Source organism: Cherax quadricarinatus, chromosome 25 (assembly GCF_038502225.1).
Source record: "Cherax quadricarinatus isolate ZL_2023a chromosome 25, ASM3850222v1, whole genome shotgun sequence".
NCBI lineage: Eukaryota > Metazoa > Arthropoda > Malacostraca > Decapoda > Parastacidae > Cherax > Cherax quadricarinatus.
In genome coordinates, this window is record NC_091316.1 from 34,867,558 (window position 1) to 34,891,937 (window position 24,380).

A 24,380-nucleotide genomic window follows, 5' to 3' on the forward strand; every position below is an offset into this window, starting at 1 on the left:
CCTTATCAAACACCCAAACAGTAACTACTGGAGTGGTAAACTTGTTCAAATATCCCAGTAAAAATACAAATAGAAATATAAATAGCCAGATCTTCACTTTAAGAAGGTTATTAGTAGAATATTCAAGAGGTTATTAGTAGAATACAGTAAATCAACCAATAAAATCACATTATGAAATCCTGTGTAGTCTGCAGCCAAACAAACAAGCGGGCTTCCACATGGATTACATGCAACTTTTGTGGAAATTGGGCTTACACTCCATGTGCAGATATATAAAATCAGGGAAGTGTTTTTTGGCATGCCCAAATGAGATCAATCTGTGGACTAAAATCACATTGGTATTAAAAAAGGATAACATCAAAGCGGCCTTTATAGAAAACCTGGAAGCACTCTATAACAGATGGTAGAATAAAAAGTCTGGGGTGGATGGTGCTATCGCCCTTGGTGCGGATGCTGTCGTGACCGACAATAACTGTTATGACTGGAGGTGCTGGCCAGGTAGTCAGGAACAGTAAGGCTGGAGGTGCTGTCCTGGTAGACAGTAACTACATGCATGGAAGAATGCATATTAGTGACCTCGAGGGAGACAGGAGCTGTAGTGGGGAAACAAGTGCAGTCAAGGACAAGCTAGAACCAATATTACAAACTATCAATACCACAGGAGATAGCAAACAAGGAGACTCCAGTAGTAATAGTGAAGATAAATTACCAGAAACAACTGGTGAGAGTTCCACTGTTAGTACTAGTGAAGATAAAAATGAGACAGGAAAACATGCACTAACAGGGAATACAGTCACAAAAATTCAAGGCAAACAGAAACCAAGCCTGTGCAAATATTATGCACTTGGTATCTGCAGGCATGGAATATCTGGAAAAACAGATGGGACATGCAACTGACCTAGAAAATGCTGTGCCCATATGACAAAAGGAAAATGCAAATTCCCTTCCTGTAAACTTTTTCACCCTGAAATGTGTCCCTCTTCAGTACAGGAAAGGCAGTGCTACAACTTATATTGCCAGGCACACCATCTAAAGGGGACAAAAAGATACAAAACATCCAGACCATGGGAAAACCCGGGTAGCCACAGCCACTCAAAAGAGGTTTTTTAGTGCCAGGAAGAAAAAAAAAAACAACTGGCAGGAAATGGCAGAAATCGTACACCAAATCCAGTCATTTCTGGAGTGGAATCACAGTCGATGGCCTCCACTCCAAACCAACAGATACAGATATTAGTGCTGGAAAAAAAGTCCCCCCCCCAATACCACCAATCTGATGACATCATCCTTTGCAAATATACAGGGTCTAACGCCAGCAACAAACAACAAAATACCTTTCGTCCGTGGACTGCTTGCAGAGGCAAATGCAATGTTCACTGCTTTCACAGAGACCCACATAAAGGATCACTTGGACAATGAAATATGGATCCCAGGTTACAACCTATACAGATGCAACAGAGTGAACAGGCTAAGGAAGGGGGGTTAGCCTGTACATCACAGAGTCACTTATTTGCACAAAACTGCTAAATGCCTCAAATGATGTAGTTGAAGTTTTAGCAGTAAAGATCGAGAACCAAAATCTGGTCATTGTGGTAGTTTACAAGCCTCCGGATGCAACATCACAACAATTCTAGGAACAGCTGTTGAAAACTGACCACTGTCTGGAAAATCTTCCAACTCCTGAGGGATTTCAACTTAAGGCACCTAAAATGGAGGAATATAGCAAATAATGTTGTTGCAGTGATAACACCAGGAGGCAGCTCAGATGAGAACTCACACACACACAAGCTTTTAAATCTCTGCACAAAATTCACCTTAAACCAGCAAATAATAGAGCCTACTAGATTGGAGAATATACTGGACCTCATCTTCACTAACAATGATGATCTGATATGAAATGTCACCATATCAAAAACAATATACTCAGATCACAACATAATTGAAGTTCAGACATGTATGCGCGGAGCCCCAGACCGACAAAATGTGATCAGTCACGAGGGAGCCTTCACCAAATTCAACTTCAATAACAAGAACAAAGTGGGACCATGTAAACCAAGTCCTAAATGATATAAGCTGGGAAGATAGACTAAGCAACACAGACCCCAACTTATGCCTAGAACAGATTAACTCTGTGGCACTCTATGTATGCTCAAGGCATATTCCTTTAAGAAAAAGGAGGAGTAGATGTAAAATAGAAAGAGACAGGTGCTCCCTTTACAGGCGACAGAAAAGAATAACAGAGCAGCTAAAAGAGGCCAATGTATCTGCAATGCGTAGGGAGACACTGGTCAGAGAAATAGCAAACATCGAACTAAAGCTAAAGGAATCTTGTAGGAGTCAGGAATCGCGGGAAGAACTAAAAGCCATAAATGAAATCGAAAGAAACCCAAAGTATTTCTTTTCTTATGCCAAATCAAAGACGAGAACAACATCCAGTATTGGGCCCCTACTTAAACAAGATGGGTCTTACACAGAAGACAGTAAGGAAATGAGTGAACTACTCAAGTCCCAATATGACTCAGTTTTTAGCAAGCTGCTAACCATACAGAGTCGAAGATCTATATGAATTTTTTATGAGCGCCACAGAATTTGGTAAACACAAGCCTATCTGACATTATCCTGATGCCAAATGACTTTGAACAGGTGATAAATGACATGCCCATGCACTCTGCCCCAGGGCCAGACTCGTGGAACTCCATGTTCATCAAGAACTGCAAGAAGCCCCTATCACGTGCTTTTAACATCCTATGGAGAGTGAGCATTCACACTGGGCTCTTCCCACAGTTACTAAAAAACAACAAAAATAGCCCCACTCCACAAAGGGGGCAGTAAAGCAATAACAAAGAACTACAGACCAATAGTGCTAACATCCCATATCATAAAAATCTAGATACCCATCAGTTACACAACCCAGGGCACCATGGGTTTAGAGCAGTTTACTCCTGTCTGTCCCAACTAATGGATCACTACGACAAGGTCTTAGATGCACTAGAAGACAAAAAGAATGCAGATGTAATATATAAAGACTTTGCAAAAACCTTCGACAAGTGTGACCATGGTGTAATAGCGCACAAAATGCGTGCTACAGGAATAACAGGAAAAGTTGGTAGATGGATCTATAATTTCCTGACAAATAGAACACAAAAAGTAGTAGTCAACAGAGTAAAGTCTGAGGTGGCTATGGTTAAAAGATCTGTTCTGCAAGGCACAGTACTCGCTCCCATCTTGTTCCTCATCCTCATATCTGACATAGATAGGGATGTAAGCCACAGCACCGTGTCTTCCTTTGCAGATGACACCCGAATCTGCATGACAGTGCAGACACTGCAGACATTGCAGACACTGCAAGGCTCCAGGCGGACATCGACCAAATCTTTCATTGGGCTGCAGAAAACAATATGAAGTTCAACAATGAGAAATTTCAATTACAGTAGGGCCCCGCTTTATGGTGTTTCACTTTACGGCGTTCCGCTAATATGGTCATTTCAAATTATGACCAAAACTTGCTATACGGCTCCCCCCACCTGACTTTGTAATATGGTCACCATGCCCAACCCGGTTTGTTTACATTGTCCGTGAGATCGGTAAGCACTAAGTCTCTCCATGTTTGGAAACTCCAAAATTTCAAGTGTTTTTAAAAGTTATTTCATATTTTATATATACTCTGATAATTATACTTACGTATACCTGTCCCTAAATAAACTTACATACTGTGCTGGCATGCAGGTACACATTAAAATCAGTGTCATATGTCTCGAGACGTCATATTAGTAATGATAATAATAATAATCACCTAGTCTCATTTAACCCTTAAACGGTCCAAACAAATCGACGTTCAAATCCGTAGTGCTCCAAAAGTAGATCTACTTTTTTTTACATATTTTCAAAAATAACAAAAAAAAAAGTAGATAAAAGTTTTTTTTTTGCACATTTTTAAATGTAAAACAAGAAAGAATATCTACATTTTTTTTTACATACTTTCAAATGTTGAAAAAAACGTATATATACGTTTGGACCATTTAAGGGTTAAATGTTGTATATTACGTTAATATACACATTTTCATTAATCCATCTATGATATTTTTTCAAAATTATATAATAAACACGATGCATAACATATAAATATGATAAATACACCCCACAGTAGAATAAATAAACATAAATATGAGATGTGGTAGCAGACGATTTGCACAAGTGACGCCATGTTAGAAATAATAATAATAATAATAATAATAATAATAATAATAATAATAATAATAATAATAATAATCACCGAGTCTCATTAAATGTCGTATATTATGTTTATATACACATTTTCATTAATCCATCCATGATATTTTTTTCAAAATTATATAATAAACACGATACATAACATATAAAGATGATAAATACACCCCACAACAGAATAAATAAACATAAATATGAGATGTGATAGCCAGATAACTTGTACAAGTGACAGCAAAAATAACATTTTCTCTAATCTAACATGAGAATGTGTTACTGGGGTAACTGTAGAAAATTATTCCTTTCGTATGTATGTAAGTTCATTCAGGTATACACAAATACAGTTACATAGATTATCATACATAACAGCATATGTTATGGATAACCCAAAATGTCAGATAAAGTGACTTATTTCCATTGCCTTCACTCAGAGCATTATTTCTTCTAAAAATGGTGTTACATGAGAATGGGAGTGTTCTTTATTTATTCTACTGTATCAATGTATAGACAACTTGTACACAAACCAGATGTGTACACTTTGTTTGTTTACAAAACTTACGTTCGCCTGGTTTGTTTACATAACTCTGTGCCTGTCCTCTCTCATGTACTCTCTCTCTCTCTCTCTCTCTCTCTCTCTCTCTCTCTCTCTCTCTCATTTATTCATTTTATCTCATTTACTCACTCCTGGCCCTACATTAAGACTACAAATATTTTAAGGCAAGTAATGAGTGAACTGTATATGCATTTTATCGCTCTGGGATGCTTAAATATCATAGAATAATATGTGTAGGTGGGTTGGCCTGGTATGGTACCCCGGCTGACTACCATACATACCACACATGATTTCTTATGATAAATACTACTTGTCTCACCCTAGATTAAGACTATAAATATTGTAAGTAATGAGTGCACTATGTGTGTATTGTACATTTTTATTGTTTTTTTGATGCCTAGATCTATTGCTAACTTAATATATGTTAGTGTAAACTTGTTATCTAGTATTTGTATACATTTAAAGGAGGAAAAAAAGGTTGCTCCACTTTACGGCGATTTCCGCTTTACGGCAGTAGCCTGGAACCTAACCTGCCGTATAAGTGGGGCCCTACTGTACTCTGATATGGTAAACGTGAGGAAATTAAAACTTCATCAGAGTATAAAACAAATTCCAACCACACAATAGAGCAAAAAACTAACGTTAAAGACCTGGGAGTGATCATGTTGGACGAACTCACCTTCAAGGACCATAACACTGTATCAATCACATCTGCTAGAAAAATGACAGGATGGATAATGAGAACCTTTAAAACTAGGGATGCCAAGCCCATGATGACACTCTTCAGGTCGATTGTTCTATCTAGGCTGGAATATTGCTGCACACTAACAGCACTTTTCAAGGCAGGTGAAATTGCTGACCTAGCAAATGTACAGAGAACCTTCACGGCATGCATAACTGAGATAAAACACCTCAATTACTGGGAGCACTTGAAGTTCCTGAACCTGTACTCCCTGAAACAGGCAGGAGAGATACATGATTATGTACACCTGGAAAATCATATAGGGACTAGTACCAAACTTGCACACGAAAATCACTCCCTACGAAAGCAAGACTCGGCAGACGATGCAACATCCCCCCAATGAAAAGCAGGAGTGTCACTAACACGTTAAGAGACAACACAGTAAGTGTCAGGGGCCCAAGACTGTTCAACTGGCTCCCAGCATACATAAGGGGGATTACCAATAGACCCCTGGCTATCTTCAAGCAGGCACTGGACAAGCACCTAAAGTCGGTACCTGACCAGCTAGGCTGTGGTTCATATGTTGGATTGTGTGCAGCCAGCAGTAACAGCCTGATTGATCAGGCCCTGATCCACCATGAGGCCTGGTCACAGACCTGGCAGCGGGGGCATTGACCCCCGGAACTCTCTCCAGGTAATAGAACCTGATGCAAATAATCCCATGTAACAGAGCACTGTGGGGTGACTACTGTAATCTATGTAGGCAAATCCAAGGAATGAGGCACAAACACATTTTTCCTTTGCCACTGCATATTCAACTGTTCTCTTGTCAGAAATGTGCAGACCAAATGAGATGCAACATCCCCACTTATTTGAGTGCATTTTATAGTGTTTAAATGGAAATTCACAAGGGAATATTGCTAAATAAAGGCAGCTACATACATTTGGAATAAGGAATATTTATGTGTAAAATTTTATTAAACTGGAAAAATGAATAACTAGAGGGACATGATCAGCACATAGAATAAATGAAAGGGAAAAGAGTAGATTAACTTGGCTCTGGCCAGTAATGTAACAAGAACGAAAGGATATGGTTGAAAGTTATACATGTAAAGGAGCCATAGGCATATATAAAAACATGTCTTAAGCATATGGATGGTAAAGCAGCAGCATGAACTGGAAACTGACATAGTGGAAGTAATCTCCATATATGGGTTTTTAAAAACAGATATAATACGAGTATTTCACATCAGATGGTCCAATGTTACAAGACATAGGTTATTACAAAATTGATAATTACATTCCAGTTTTACAGTTTAAATCTTCTTCTTTCAACAAACCGACTATATCCTACCGAGGCAGGCTGGTCAAAAAAAGAAAAACAAAAGTTTCTCTTTTTAACTTTCATAATAATAATAATAATAATAATAATAATAATAATAATATTTTTTTTTTATTATTATCACACAGGCCGATTCCCACCAAGGCAGGGTGGCCCGAAAAAGAAAAACTTTCACCATCATTCACTCCATCACTGTCTTGCCAGAAGGGTGCTTTACACTACAGTTTTTAAACTGCAACATTAACACCCCTCCTTCAGAGTGCAGGCACTGTACTTCCCATCTCCAGGACTCAAGTCCGGCCTGCCGGTTTCCCTGAATCCCTTCATAAATGTTACTTTGCTCACACTCCAACAGCACGTCAAGTATTAAAAACCATTTGTCTCCATTCACTCCTATCAAACACGCTCACGCATGCCTGCTGGAAGTCCAAGCCCCTCGCACACAAAACCTCCTTTACCCCCTCCCTCCAACCTTTCCTAGGCCGACCCCTACCCCGCCTTCCTTCCACTACAGACTGATACACTCTTGAAGTCATTCTGTTTCGCTCCATTCTCTCTACATGTCCGAACCACCTCAACAACCCTTCCTCAGCCCTCTGGACAACAGTTTTGGTAATCCCGCACCTCCTCCTAACTTCCAAACTACGAATTCTCTGCATTATATTCACACCACACATTGCCCTCAGACATGACATCTCCACTGCCTCCAGCCTTCTCCTTGCTGCAACATTCATCACCCACGCTTCACACCCATATAAGAGCGTTGGTAAAACTATACTCTCATACATTCCCCTCTTTGCCTCCAAGGACAAAGTTCTTTGTCTCCACAGACTCCTAAGTGCACCACTCACTCTTTTTCCCTCATCAATTCTATGATTCACCTCATCTTTCATAGACCCATCCGCTGACACGTCCACTCCCAAATATCTGAATACGTTCACCTCCTCCATACTCTCTCCCTCCAATCTGATATCCAATCTTTCATCACCTAATCTTTTTGTTATCCTCATAACCTTACTCTTTCCTGTATTCACCTTTAATTTTCTTCTTTTGCACACCCTACCAAATTCATCCACCAATCTCTGCAACTTCTCTTCAGAATCTCCCAAGAATGATAATGATTAACAAGGAGGCTTTAGGAAAGGTTGGGGGGTGTAGACCTAGTGTTTACAGTAAAACATATAGGTGAACAGTATTTAGATAAGGGTAAAGAGGTTTTTGTGGCATTTATGGATTTGGAAAAGGCATATGACAGGGTGGATAGGGGGGCAATGTGGCAGATGTTGCAGGTGTGTGGAATAGGAGGTAGGTTACTGAAAGCAGTGAAGATATTTTACGAGGACAGTGAGGCTCAGGTTAGAGTATGTAGGAGAGAGGGAGATTATTTCCCAGTAAAAGTAGGCCTTAGACAAGGATGTGTGATGTCACTGTGGTTGTTCAATATATTTATAAATGGGCTTGTAAGAGAAGTGAAAGTGAGGGTCTTGGAAAGAGGTGTGGGGTTAAAAGATAAAGAATCTAACACAAAGTGGGAGTTGTCACAGATGCTCTTTGCTGATGATACTGTGCTTTTGGGAGATTCTGAAGAGAAGTTGCAGAGGTTGGTAGATGAATTTGGTAGGGTATGTAAAAGAAGAAAATTAAAAGTGAATATAGGAAAGAGTAAGGTGATGAGGATAAAAAGATTAGGCGATGAAATATTGGATATCAGATGGGAGTGAGAGAGTATGGAGGAGGTGAATGTATTCAGATATTTAGGAGTGGATGTATCAGCAGATGGGTCTATGAAAGATGAGGTGAATCATAGAACTGATGAGGGGAAAAGGGTGAGTGGTGCACTTAGGAGTCTGCAGGGACAAAGAACTTTGTCCATGGAAACAAAGAGGGGAATGTATGAGAGTACAGTTATACAAACACTCTTATATGGGTGTGAAGCACGGGTGGTGAATGTTGCAACAAGGAGAAGGCTGGAGGCACTGGAGATGTCATGTCTGAGGTCAATGTGCGGTGTGAATATGATGCAGAGAATTTGTAGTTTGGAAATTAGGAGTAGGTGCGGGATTACCAAAACTATTATCCAGAGGGCTGAGGAGGGGTTACTGAGGTGGTTTGGACATGTGGAGAGAATGGAACTAAACAGAATGAGTTCAAGAGTGTATAAATCTGTAGTGGAGGGAAGGCGGGGTAGGGGTCGGCCAAGGAAAGGTTGGAGGGAGGGGGTAAAGGAGGTTTTGTGTGCGAGAGGGGCTTGGACTTCCAGCAAGCATGCACGAGCGTATTTGATGGGAATGAATGGAGACAAATGGTTTTTAGGACTTGATGTGCTGTTGGAGTGAGCAAAGTAACATTTATGAAGGGATTCAGGGAAACTGGCAGGCCGGACTTTAGGCCTGGAGATGGGAAGTACAGTGTCTGCACTCTGAAGGAGGGGTGTTACTGTTGCAGTTTTATAACTGTAGTGTAAAGCACCCCTCTGGCAAGATAGTGATGGAGTGAATGATGATGAAAGTTTTCCTTTTTCAGGCCTCCCTGCCTTGGTGGGAATCTCCCAATGTTTTAATAATAAAAATAATAATAATAATATCGTTATTTACTGTGAGTACATGTACAATGTATACAGGCCTAGCTGATATCAATGACATACTACTATATAGAAAGCATCTTGTTATGCTGAGCATATTGGACAAATTTGGCGAGTTTTGTCCCAGGATGCGACCCACACCAGTCAACTAACGCCCAGGTACCCATTTTATTCTGATGGGTGAACATGGACAGCAGGTATCTTATGGAAATACGTCCCTAATGTTTTCCAGCAGTACCGGAGGAGATTTGAGCTCCGGACCTCAGTGTGTGAGCTGAGTGTGCTAGTGATCGAGCTACAGGACACCTTAGTAATGTATACAGGAAAAGGGGTTACTAGCCCCTTGCTCCCAGCATGTTAGTCACCTCCTACTACATGCATGGCTTACAGAGGAAGAATTCTGTTCCACTTCCCCATGGAGATAAAAGGCAATAAACAAGAAAAAAAACTAGTAAGAAAATAGAAGAAAACCCAAAGGGGTGTGTATATACATGTGTAGTGTGACCCAAGTTTAAGTAGAAGTAGCAAGACGTGCCTGAAATCTCACATGTTTATGAGACACAGTTTAAATCACTGGGTATAAATATTTTACATTACTGAATTTTGAATATAATCAGCAAGGTCATAAAACAGTAATTACTGGGGTTTAAGAGAGTTACAAAAATCATGCAACTTTAGAGGCTGGGAGCTAGGAATGGTAGTGATGATAGCTACACTCTGGGCACATAAAGGACTCACACCCACCACATCAACATTTTTTTTCACTTCCTAGTACAAAGAGGGGTAGCTATTTCAAAATTAAAAAGAGGTGATGTAACTTTGGGAACATAGCTAGGGTAGTAAACTATTCCTGCACCTGCCCACCCTGCCAGCATTTACCCATGTTCTTATGCTCTAAGAGGTACTGGCTTTCTTGTCTCACTTTTCCCTACAACTTTGTCATGGTAAATGACTTCTTGCAAGATTTAACCATGCTAGCTGGGCAGTTCTCCTTGCAAGTAACTGTGGATGTGGCCAGGACACTTCAGACACTGAGGATAACACAGAATTACCCTGGGCTCAAATGTATTTTGCTAAGAAATTCTTGTGCTATAGAACTGGGGGTTTGCGAATTATAAACTATATATGTTTAATCAAAAACTTACAGCAAAAATTTTTTTTAAAGAGTTTAATGCATTTTTAAAATAGGCACATAGATACAGAACATACTAGTCCTCCAGAATTTTTCCAGTGTGTCACAGCTCAAAATATATTTTGTAACCTTACACCTACTGCTGTAGATTTTTACAGTAAATCTAAAAGAATTAGTTTTATGAGTGTGGACTTGTATGTTATGAAGTAGTAGAAAAAAGAAAATGACGATTCTATGCAAATACCAAACTAGTCATAGTACATACCTTAATTTTCATGTGCAACACTATCTTAAACATGTAATACACTCAATCCATCTACACAATACTAAAATCTGTTAAAAAAAATTGTCTCTGAAAGTTAACATTACTCAGCAAAACAAATGATAAAAAGCTAAAGCACAATGTTCTAGTAAATCATTCTAAAATGCTATAAAATATTAATGAGGTGCCTAAAAGAAACATTGTTTCTGCTGGAAAAAAAAAATAGGTACAGGCAGGCTCCACTTTACGTTTTGTTTAACAGCAATTTTCAATTACAGGAGGGTTCTGCTTATGCAGTAAGTTAGGTTCTGGTCTACTACTGTAAAGTGAATCATAGTCTTTTTCTCACTTTCAAATACATATTAAAACCTGATAACATGTTTACACTATCATATATTAAGTGAGCAATATAGCTAGGCCTAAAAATGCATATACAGTACATACATTATTTACCTTAAAATATTTCCATCCTTAGCTTATAGTGAATGGTGAATATATTTATTGTAGGCAGTCTGAATAAATGAAGAATGGGTATAAATGAAAACTGCTGTATTAGTAAAATGTTGTAAAGTGGGGCCTGCCTGTATACCCATTCTTCATTTATTCAGACTTCCTACAATAAATACATTCACCACTCGCTGTAAGCTAAGGATGAAAATATTTTAAAAGTCATGTGTGTACTATATATGCATTTTTTAAGCCTAGCTATATTGCTCACATGTTATCAGGCTCTTATATGCATTTTAAAGTGAAAAAAAGAAAATTTACACCGATTTTCACCTTACAGCAGTAGCGCAGAACCTAACCTGTTATGTAAGCGGGACTCTCTTGTAATGAGGGAAATAGCCTTTTTTCTATATTAACTAGAGATCTACCTCATGTTTTCAAACTAAATACAGTACCATACATAATTTTTTCACTATTTATCTTGTAAATTTTTTTACTTGTGAAAATTCTGTGGCTTACAGACATATTATTTTTTTAACGGTTGTGTAATACACATGCAACACTGGCAGCTATCTATCATAACCATGCTACTGCATATTTTCAGGGCCTTAGGAACTAAGATACATAAATCTCATCAGCACTTGAAACATTTTTGATATTAAAACACAAAATGATTTTACTGTAAGTAGCCATTACTTCCAGATACAACAAAATAATAATTAAAAAAAAAAAAGGATGAAAGAATGAGGTGACTCTGCAACAATACCATAGATGAAGAGTCGAAGTTAATAAACAAAAGCAATATAGGGAAGAAAAAAAAATACTGAAAGATACTGAGGTTTGACAAATGGGACATGTTCATGAAGGATTCTGCAGATTCATTTAAATATAAATTATTAAGTGAATACAAGTTACTTTTCTTTGTCACAAAAATACTGCAGTCTCTTCCCTTAACTTTCAATATATAATTCAGATATATCTAAATGATCAGTTATAATTCCTGGCTCTTTACTAGGACATTTAGTAACACTCCAGCAGTTTAAATTATATACTTGTGTGCTTGACAGCACTTGTTGTGCCTTACAAAGTTGAACACAAAAATTAAGTTAATGGACGGACTCTTTACTAGTTTGGATTTTTACTGCAATTCAGAGCAAATTTCATCTTTAAAAATAAAAATATCTACAAAGTCTTCTATATACAAACAAAATGAAAGCTATCCATTGAATTCAATTAATATTATCCTATAATACAGCTAGAGATTGTATATCATTCAAATTTTTTCTAGACTATGCATAACTACAAATGATTTTAATGGCTTATACTGAGTCTTGGTTTCCCTTACTATATATGTTATTTGTACAAACGAAGGATTATAAAACTTTAATGTCTCAGAATTTTAACTAAATAATGGTTATAAAGGGAAGTAATCAACAGATTCTGAAGATAATAATGATAATAATAATAATAATAATAATAATAGCAATAAAAAAATACTGAGGTAACTTTGAAAGCATAAGAGTTTATTAACTGGGACTACAAAAACTAAAGCATAAAAGGCAGAATTCTAAACCAATACACAAAGAATTATCATCTAACTTTTATTTAATACCTCTATACTACAGGTAAGTTGCAAAGAAGTAGGGAACCCATTAAATAGAAATGCTCTGGATGTATATGGACATTGTTAAATGACGGATAAATGATTTATGCCAATTTTCAATCCTTCAACTTCATAAATAAAAATCTATTAATTCAATGCTTTTTAGGTGAAGAAAATATACATATTCTGGTTATACCATTAAAATGTCTAAAGAATCCATATTTATAATATTATAAATTAATGAAGACATCTTTATCAATCATTCATCAAAACAGTCCTCAATATTTTACAATATCCAAAAATACTTTTACTCATACAATGTAAGTAGCCATCAACTGCCTCGCCTCTCCATTAAAAAAACAAAAACAAAAAAATAAGAAATGTGGCAGGTATAACTGTTGCAACTCTGATATGTTAAAGGAAGACAAAATTTTTTTAAATCTAAGATCACCATATCAAATTCAAGATGAGGCAGTTAAATGAAGTATTTCTGGCTCAACATGTCTCCAGTTTAGTTTAACAAGCATTTTTTTTTAAAATATACTGGTTGTCTCCCACCAAGGTAGGGTTATCCAACAAAGAAAATGCTATATATAAGAAAACAATGAATGGTATATTAATCTGTAATCTATAAGAAGAAACTCAAGTCAGTGTTTGAATATTTATACTCTCTTAATTTCAGATTTTTATTTTTAATGTTCTTTTATTTTTTAAACACACTGGTCATCTCCCACTGAGGTAAGGTGACCCCAAAAAAAGTGGAAACACATTTACTGTCATTCTTTCAATAACCATCTTGCCACAAGTCGACTGACATCACAACTCAAATGACCCTCCAAACTGCAACATCCTCACCCCTTCCCTTAGAGTGCAAGCACTGTACTTTTTACCTCTAGGACTTTAGTCTGGCTAACCAGTTTCCTTGAACCCCTTCATAAATGTTACCTTGTTCACACTCCAACAATACATCATAAAAACACCTTTCCTCCACTCTGATTCAACACACTTACACATGCCTGTTGGATGTTCAAACCTGTAGTATTCAAAACCTCCTTTACTCACTCCCTCCAACCCATCCTGGAATGACCCTTGCCCTCCTTTGTTCCGCTTTAGATTTATATAGACTTCTCTTAGTCACTGTATTTTGTCTCATCTTCTTTAAATGTCCCATACCTTCTATCTCCACACTCCAGATTCTCTGCATAATATTCACACCACACATCGCCCACATAAATGAAATCTCCACTGCCTCCATTTTTGTTCTTGCTGCAGCACTTCAAACCATGCTTCACATACATATAGCAGTGGTGATACAACTATATTTTGGTATATTTTTCTTTTGCCTCCAAGGATAAAGTTCTTTGTCTCCACAGATGCCTCAATGAACCACTCACCTTCTATGGTTCACCTTGCTATTCATACACCCATCTGCCGATAATTTCATTTCCAGATATCTGAACACAATTGCTTCCTCCATACTCCTTTACTGCTTTTTAGTAACCCACTACCTATTCCATACCACCCTATAAACTGTTTTTTCTGAATCCATAAATGTGAAACAATTTCTTGCTTTTAAGTATTGTTCACTTATATGTTTCATTATCAACACTTGATCTACACATCCCTTACCCTTCTTAAATTATCCCTTTTCTTCTGTAATTGTATTCTTGTCCCCTTGTAATATTTGGTATATTTTCATCATATATTATCCAGATTGTATGTTAGAAGAGCCAAATTATTAATCAATATAAATGTCACTTGCACAATAGTAAGCATCAAATGTACTTCATTAAATAAAATTCATTGCATAATTGACCATAAATTTTGCATAATTTTGAGAAACTGAGCTAATTTACCTTACTTTGCTATATTTCTAAAATATTTACTGATGATGAAATCAAAGTGATATATATAGCTGCAGTAGCTTTAAACAGCTCTGTATTAAATGATCTTGGCCAAATAAGAAGAGCAATGATTTGTTTCAAGTCAATTATCAAAGAAAATATAATTGTTCATCAGATATAAGTGATTAGGTATGTACAAATTAGATTTTATAGATGCAAATAATAATATATAATACCATTGAAGATAACAATCATGCTATGTATATTTCTGAGATTTCTATGTCATTTTTATCATTATCGTCACACAAACAGCAAGACAAAATAATGTACACTAAAACTCACACACGTCATAGCAAAACAAAAAAAGGGGAAAACTAAACATATTATGTCAAGAAAAAAAAAAGACACAAATGACTAAAATCATGGAGGGTTTACTGACTTCCTCCGGTCATACCTATACTAGGAGCATAGGTGGAGTGAGGGCGACCATTAACTTGTGGACGAAGCATCAATTCCAGTGTGTGTATCCCAGCATTTGTAGTTATGGTACAGCCTGCTAAAATTTCTATATTTCGCCAACGCTGTTCTCTTTCACGCAGCTCCTGGGTTACTTCTTCCATAATGGTTCTAAAAAAATAATTTATTTTTTTATAGTAGTAAAATAATATAATGAAAAACTAAGGTTTGGTATATTTTACACTATTTAATAATGGGCTCCTTACTGCTAGACAACTTACATGCTAAACACTAAAGCAAGTTAAGAATTAGAACACAGGTACTGTATGTCTGATAAACATGTGGTAAAATGGAAAGAAATTGCAGTCAACATAAAACCTGCATAAGAAATGTATTATGATATTAAGTCAAACAATAATACATAAAAAGCTGAAGTAATAGTTTAACAAATATAAAGAGTACATGCACTATGTGCACTCTAATCTTTGTGCACAAGTGTACTCACAAAGTATATAATTTATGTCATAATGACTTTGTTACTAACATATATCAGAAGCCAATAGCCACTCTGAAAAAATAAACATGAATATGGTAATATAAATAATACTGTAAGAAAATACATGTGCCCTGTCACAGACTTACCATTCATTATGTCTGATTTATTAAGTGATGCACATTGATTACTTCCACAAGAGCTTTTACAGTGTTGTCTGTAACAAGGGAGATAAACTGAACTACTTTTTCACAGTGAATGCTTATATATGGTAAACTGACATACAGTGGTCTCTAGTTAGGATCAGCTCAAGTTATGATAATTCTGAGTTATTTAAAGCAAATGGTGCCAAGAAGAAGTGTGTGTATGGAGTATGGTGTAGCAAAACAGTGTCTGACACTTGCAGAAGTTAGGAAAAGCTTATGGAAAAATGTTATGAAGTGCAGTGCAGATCGATGCTAGCTATCTACCTATATGTCTCCCACACCATCTGTGATAGTACTGCTGAAGCTTTACAGCTCCTCTGACTCAGTTATTCTAGGTCACCACTAGACCACATGGGAATACTGTACATATATCTGTAAGCTCCTCTATCCACCAGAAACGGTAAGAAAAATTATCATACTGTACTTTACTGTACTGTGCTGTATTTTAACTCATTTTCTTCTCAGGTGCAGGTACATTTGCTACTATGTCATATGCTAGTTTATTCTTAGTATGTCCAGAAGTCCTTGAATACAGAGGACTAAGTCTGTTTTATTTGGTATTTGTCCAAGTCTGGTAGTCAATCAATTAGGCAGATTACATCCACTTAATTGGAACTTTCAATATAATGATTTTTTTGTTAAAGTGGACACCCTTTTTATAATAATAATAATAATAATAATAATAATAATAATAATAATAATAATAATAAAAAGTAATAATAAATAATAATAATAAATAATAAATAATAATAAATAATAAATAATAATAAATAATAATAAATAATAATAATAATAATAGTACTTTATTTTGACATGATACATTGTTGTTCAAAGGAATATAACAGTTGGGTGTGCATGCCAAAATCCCCTTTGTATGCAGAGCATTTCGGGCAAACTTAAAATTAACATAAGATTAATAAGGCGTTCTATTAAGTAATGCTGTACGGCTGTAATAAGTCTAGTGGTGCAGTTCAGTATAGAATAATTAGTTTTGATATAGTTTACAATAGTACAATATTACAATTTAGAACAAGTTAAAACAATTCACAATATGAAGTATTACAATTTAGTACATTTGAAAACAATGAGACTGAAACATTTTTGATATAGTTTATAAATAGTACAGTACAGTATTACAATTTAGAAGTTAAAATAATTTACAATATGAAGTATTACAATTTAGTACATTTTAAAACAGTGAGATTGAAACACTTTTATGCTTGAAGTAATGAGTAAATGGTTGAGCAATCATCAGTAATATGCAATAATGAAATTGCAACAATTTTAAGTTCGAAGTAGATTATCAAATAATTGGGCAATCTTAAATTATTTAGATTATTATTATTATAATCAAGGGGGAAGCGCTAAACCCAGAGGATTATACAGCGCCTGGGGGGGGGATGTGGAAGGCATTCAGGCTTAATTCGGGGAACTGGAGCACAGATCCAATTCCCTAAATCAAGAGCCCCTCACCAACATCAAGGAACCTTCCTTGAGGGGTAAATTATTTAGAAACTTCAGTAATTAGCAGGTATTAAGTGTACAACAGGAACAGACAGTGAAAATGACGAAGATACTGTTGCAATTGGGATGGAAAATGTGCGTGGTGGTAGTGGTGCCGGCGGTGAGGCACCAGCAGTGGGCCATGCTGCCACCCACGCTGCCACCCACGCCGCTGCCTCAGCTGATCTAGAACAAAGGCCACCATCCCCCACTCCCCCACCACACCAGCCTCCACAACCACAACCTCCATAACCACAACCTCCACAACTACAACCACCTGTCATTGTCCAGTACCCACCAGCAGACCGCACCTGGGATTGGCAGGAAGCTGTCAATTTTGTTCCAAATCCCCACCAGTTTGATGGCAGCCAAAGTGGAATACGGCCATCTTGTGCACTTGGGAACAATGCCACTGAACTGGAATGTTTCGAGTTATTCTTTGACGAACCACTGATGAAAAGTATTGTCATGGAAAGCAACACATACTACGAGTACACCATGGCAAACACAATACTTTCACCAAAATCACGTCTACACCAATGGAAGGAGGCAACTGTGGCTGAGCTGTATCTTTTCTTTGCCACAATAATGCTTATGCCACATGTGTATAAGCACAAAGTGAAATCATACTGGTCAACAGACCCCCTGATTGCAACACCAGGTTTCAGTGATATAATGCCAGTGAATCGATTTGTGCTAATGTTACGTATGCTTCACTTCTCAGATAAAACCAGGCCTGACAGAACTGACAGGTTATATAAGATTAGGAATGTGTTTGTGTATCTGAAACAGAAATTCAGTACTCATTTTTATCCCTTCAGGAAGCTTGTAATTGACGAGTCTTTGATTCTGTTCAAAGGAAGACTCTCTTTCAAGCAGTACATACCAAGCAAGAGGAAACGCTTTGGTATAAAGTTGTTTGTGCTTTGTGATTGTTACAGTGGTCTGGTATTGGATATTATTGTGTACACTGGAAGTTATACATTGCAAAATACCAGGAAGTTATTGGGCATCTCAGGTGATGTGGTTCGAACAATGATAGAACCATACCTTGGTAAGGGGCATATATTATATACAGATAACTGGTACACAAGCCCCTCACTCAGTGATTTTTTGCGAGTGAACATGACAGATGTGTGTGGCACAGTGCGTGCAAATCAAAAACATATGCCCAGGTTTGATGCTGGCACTCGCAGAGGTGAGGTGCAGGCGTTTGCTGCCAATGACATCATGGCATTTCGGTGGCATGACAAACGAGATGTCACACTGTTGTCATCAATTCACCCTAATGAAATGGCAGACAGTGGCAGGCAGCATAGAGAGAGAAATGAACCCATTCTAAAACCTGCAGCTGTGATTGATTACACCTTCAACATGCGTTCAGTGGACAAATGTGACATGCAGATTGGGTTTGCTGATTGTGTTCGCAAGAGTTATAAGTGGTACATCAAACTGTTTTTCCATCTTCTGGACATTTCCATGCTCAATGCTTATAATATGTATAAGATGAGCACCAGAAACAAACCACAGTACGGCGAATTCTGTTTGTCTGTCATCAGACAAATAGTATTCAAGTACCAAGGAAATGCACCTGCAATTGACCGCCCACCAAATTATCAACAACTACCTGCTCGTCTGAAGCATGGTGATCACTTCCTGGTAAAACTGCCTGCTACTGCTTTGAAGAAAAAGGCTCAGAAGAGGTGTTACGTCTGTTCACATACAAAAAAACGCCCACGACAACGCAGAGACACTCGTTTTATGTGTGAGGAGTGCAAAACTCCACTGTGCATGACACCATGTTTCAAAGAGTTCCACAGGCTGCACAACTTCTAGAAACATGTCCTGTGACTGTATATGTGTATATAAAATATAGAAAAATAGTAATAAACAACATTTCATATTGTTTGTTTGTGTAAATATTTTCTGTAAACAAAATAATGACAACAGTGTTTACGCCCTTATTGTGTAGTATTGAAAAAGAAATAACTTACAAAATACTGATCATGTTGGCCTCAGAGGCCATAAAAGTTACTCAGAAAAAGAAAAATTGAAAAAAAAATTGAAAATAGTACATAAAAAAGTAAATAGAAAAATACCGGGTGACGGCAGTCGGCGATGTTACCATATGTTGTTCAATTTTGGGAAATTTCACACCTCCATATCTCGGTAAGTATTGACGCTAAAAATTTTTTGTTTAGCCTATAATGTTTAGAAAAAAATACTCTATTTTTTCATAAGAAAAAATAATTTTTTTTTTTTTTGAAATTTGGCCGACCCTGAGAACGAGTTTCGGAGAGGGCCTGTCGACCCTCAAAGGGTTAAGTACAGCGTTTGTCTGGTTAATTTTGTGTGATGAGGTGATTTCTAAGTAGGGCCTTAAATTGATTTGCAGGCAGGGGTCCTTTAGTGTGTTCTGGCAATGAATTCCAGAGATTTGGGCCCTTTACGTGCATAGCATTTTTGCATAGGGAAAGATGGACACGAGGGATATTGAAGAGTGATTTGTCTCTCGTATTATGGTTGTGTGTTCTGTTATAGTTATCAAGGAGGAGTTTGAGAGGAGGGTTTATATTTGAGTGTAATGTACTGTGTATGTAGTAGGCACAATAATAAGTGTGGATGTTTTGTATATTAAGCAAGTTAAGACTCTTGAAAAATGGTGGAGTATGTAGTCAAGTGAAGGAGTTAGTAATCAATCGCACCGCAGCTTTTTGTTGGGTTATTAAAGGTTTAAGGTGATTTGCTGTGGTTGAGCCCCATGCACAAATACCATAGGTGAGGTAAGGGTAAATGAGAGAGTGATAAAGAGCAAGAAGAGCTGATTGGAGTACATAGTATTGTATCCTTGAAAGGATGCCTACTGTTTTGGAGACTTTCTTGGATATTTGTATGTGTGTTTGAAATTTGAGACTGCAGTCAAGGTGGAGACCTAGAAATCTGCCCTCTGTCTGTCTAGAAATGAGTGAACCATTTATCAATATGTTTAGCTATACATTTGATGTTCTGTTCCAAAACAGCATGAAGCAGGTTTTGTCTATATTGAGAGTAAGTTTGGTAGTCATCCAAGTCGATATTTTTAGCAGTTTGGCATTTACAGTGTCTGTTAGTATGGTTGGGTTTGGATGAGAGAAGACATAAGTAGTGTCATCTGCAAATATAATGAGTTTAAGGAGATAAGATGCATTTGGGAGGTCACTGATGTAAATGAGAAAGAGAAATAGGCCACGAACACTCCCCTGTGGGACTCCAACAAGAACAGGTTGTGAAGTGGAGCTAGCTTCATTTGTGTATACATACTGGTTTTTAAATGGGATATAGATAGTGAGATGTTTAGATACCTGCCAAACCTAAAGCGATACATCAATGATATCCCAAAGGATGACAAAACAGACAGCCAATGTCTTCAAACACTATTTTTAAACATCATTGAGTCAACTGTTGAGCAGTTCTCTACAAGGTTTGCTAAGTTCACAGAACTTGATGAGACTGCAAAATTCATGAAGTTTCCAGACAGTAAAAATCTGGATGAACTAAACTTGCAGATGTTTTCATGGATAGATATGGATGATTTTGAAATGCAGTTGATTGAATTTCAAAGTAGCTCAATTTGGAGACAGAAATTTGTTGACCTTAGAGCTAACTTGGAAAATATTGAAAATGAGTTATTAGAGATAGGAGTAACAGAGAGAAATGTGGAAAACGAAGTATTAAGGACTTGGAATGCTATTCCACAAAATTTTGTCTCTCTGAAGAACTTTGCAACAGCATTATTATCCGTTTTTTCATCTACTTATTCTTATGAATCATTGTTTCAGTGATGAACTTTAAGTCTTGTAATAGGAGCAGCCTTACAGATGAAACTAGTAGCGCATGTATATCTCTCAAGGTTACAAAATAGAAGCCTGATATACATTATCTGTCATCAGTGATGCAGCAGCAGAAGTCTCATTGATGGTAAATAAATAAAAGGTGCACAATTTTTCTCTCTCAAGTTTTGATTTGATATTTTCTGCTAAAATGGTAAATATTTACTTCTGTTTAATATAATATGTATTTTTATAAGTAAATTATTATACAGTATTTTCTCTGTGATTTTTATGTATCATTCTTAACCCTTTGACTGTTTTGGTCGTATATATACGCCTTACGAGCCACAATGTTTGATGTATATACATATATATGTATACTCAAAAATTCTAGTGGCTTCAAATCAAGCAGGAGAAACCTGGTAGGCCCACATGTGAGAGAATGGGTCTGTGTGGTCAGTGTGCACCATATACAAAAATCCTGGAGCACGCAGTGCATAACGAGAAAAAAAACTCTGACCGTGTTTTTGGATTAAAATGCTGATTTTGAGGTGTATTTTCGTATAGTATTTATGGTTGTATTCTCGTTTTCTTGGTCTCATTTGATAGAATGGAAAACTTATTATAGAAATAGAGGTGGTTTTGATTGGTTTTACTATGAAAAGAACCTTGAAATGGAGCTCAAAGTAGGGGAAATGTTTGATTTTTGCCGATGTTCAAAAGTAAACAAATGATGTCATTGTCCAATAAATGTCCAACTAGCCATTCTAATATGCAGTCATGAATGGGTTGACATTATTTATACAATTATTACAATATTGCAGTAGTCTACATAACAGTAAATCTTCAATTTTTTGCTTGAATAAAAATTCAAAATAGAAAGCAAGAGTAATATCAGAGGGGCCTGGAGACATGACTGATGAACAAAGAAATGTTATTTTAGAGCAAGGAATCTCTGCTTTGTTCATTCTGGACCCTATTTTGAAATTGGCATATTTTTAATTTGCGTGAAATTGGCCAAATTGCAAATTTCTGACCACGTTATTGGGTAGTTGAAATCGGTAAATGAGCAGTTTCTTGTACTCAATCGATAGAACAAATGGAGTTCTAAAGAAATAGCTACGAGTTTGGTCGACTGGAACAATGGAATTAGCCGAAAATAGGACTCAAAATGGGCGAAACCGCCGATTCATAAATATTGCCAAGGTCGCTAACTTCATGACAGCATAATTCTGTACGTTTTCCATCATATTTCATTCTATTGGTGTCATTACCATCGAGAAAAGATTCTCTATCATTTCATAAGATTTTTTTTTTTTTTTTTTTTTCAAAAATTTTTCGACACCAGGAGACACCTCAGGATTTGGGGTTGCGACAGTCAAGTGGTTAAGGGATTAAAAATCAGTAAAAGAGTATCTTTAATTTTATGTCCTTTTGTTGTGTTTTAGTCAAGTAAAATGAATATGTCATTGAGAATTGTAATGTATTGCAAAAACATGAAAAACCTAATTGATCTAATAAATAAATCAATTTATTGTTTACTCTTTTGCTGATGCTAAAAATAGATTTTTAACCCGTAAACGGTCCAATCGTATATATATGTTCTTACTGCTAGTGCCCCAAATGTATATAAACATTTCATTTTTCCTGCCTTCAAATATGGCATGATTGGCCTGAGATGCCTTGTCAGCATAGAATGCATCATTACACTCAAGTGTGCACTGTATTAAAAAAATCTGGAACCACTTAGTACCTTGTGGGAGCACCTGTTCAAATGAGCACCAGCTAGAGCAAACAGCACGGCAAACACCTGGGATTCAGTGATTTCACATAGTATTAACTCTGCCATTTTAAGAGGAAAGTGATGTTGACCCCAAGTTTAGTGGCTTTGAGGTGGATGTGGCCATAAGTGTTCGAGGAAATATCAAAACACCTTGATAATAACCCATGTGCAGCATTTGTGCAACACGCTTTCAGAATATCTTATAACCTATGCCCTAAGTAAAGAGAAACAATTCTGGAACGTAATACTTGTACAGCAGGCTGGCTGATTGGCTGATTGGCTGGCTGGCTGGCTGGCTGGCTGGATGGCTGGCCAGCTGACGACAGCCTGGCTCTGCTTGTTTGTCTGTGTCTATGTCTATCTCTATCTCTGTCTATCTCTTTCTGTCTCTATCTCTGTCTCACAGAGACAGAGAGCTAGACGGATAGACACTGAGCTTGACAGACAGACAAATAGACAGACAGACATGTTTGTGTACCAGTGAAAACAAAGCAAGGGCTGATGCTCATCAAATATCACCTCTAATCTTATCTTATCTCATCTTATCATGTCACTGTCAGAGGTGGACTGAGGCTTGTTTTTCATGTTTCAAAGGAACTTATTATTACGTATTACAGTGGTCCCTCGCTTTTCGTAGTTCTCGGCAATCGTAAATTTCGCCAATCATAGGGGTATTTTTGTATAAACATGGACTCGCTTTTCATAGGTTGACTCGCAAACAGTAGTTCGTCCGGGACGCATATGCACGGTGTGAGCCGGGGCGGCCTCCCTACCCAGCCAGTCTGGCATTGTTTACCAGTGAGTGAAGGTCCCCTCAAGTGCTCCTACGAATATTTCATAATATTCCACTCATTTTAGTGCTTGCAAGTACTAAATAAGCTACCATGGCTCCAAAGAAAGCTCCTAGTGCCAAGCCTGTGGTAAAGAAGGTGAGAAATATGTACAGTGACAAAGTCTTGGGCCATTTTAGGGAAGTGTTAAAGAGATGCCAGAAACAGAGCTCTCTCCACAGTTACTTTGTGAGACAGGACTAGAGTGACTCTCAAGGTGGTCCAAGTGGCATTAAGAAACAGAGAAGAGAAGCAACCGCAGTGAAGCAATTGGTACCTGAGGTGTTGCTGGAAGGGGATTCCCCTTCCAAACTGTAAACAATCCAATCTCTCTCCTTCTCCAGTCTCCCATACACTAAGAAGAATCTCCAATAAAGGTAAGTGTTAAGCTGTTAATGTTTCATTCATCATTTCCCATTGTATTGTTTATGTACTACATGTATATTTCATGTAAAAAAATTTTTTGTTTTAATACTTCTGGGTGTCAGGAACGGATTAATTGTATTTACATTATTTCTTATGGGGAAAATTGATTCGCAAATCGTAAATTTCGTTTATAGTAACGGCTCCAGGAATGGATTAATTACAAGAAACGAGGGACCACTGTATTATTATTCTTTTCTTATTATTATT

The 24,380-nt window shown here is 37.1% G+C and overlaps 1 protein-coding gene across 1 annotated transcript in view; it reads right to left on the bottom strand.

Annotated features, from left to right (window-relative positions):
- LOC128690043 (stromal interaction molecule homolog) overlaps positions 1–24,380 on the bottom strand; it is a 298,076-nt gene that overhangs the window by 15,363 nt on the left and 258,333 nt on the right. Inside the window, exon 11 of the mRNA XM_070088695.1 lies at positions 15,122–15,294. Coding sequence (XP_069944796.1) covers positions 15,122–15,294 — 173 coding nt within the window. The remainder of the gene's footprint in view (positions 1–15,121; positions 15,295–24,380) is intronic.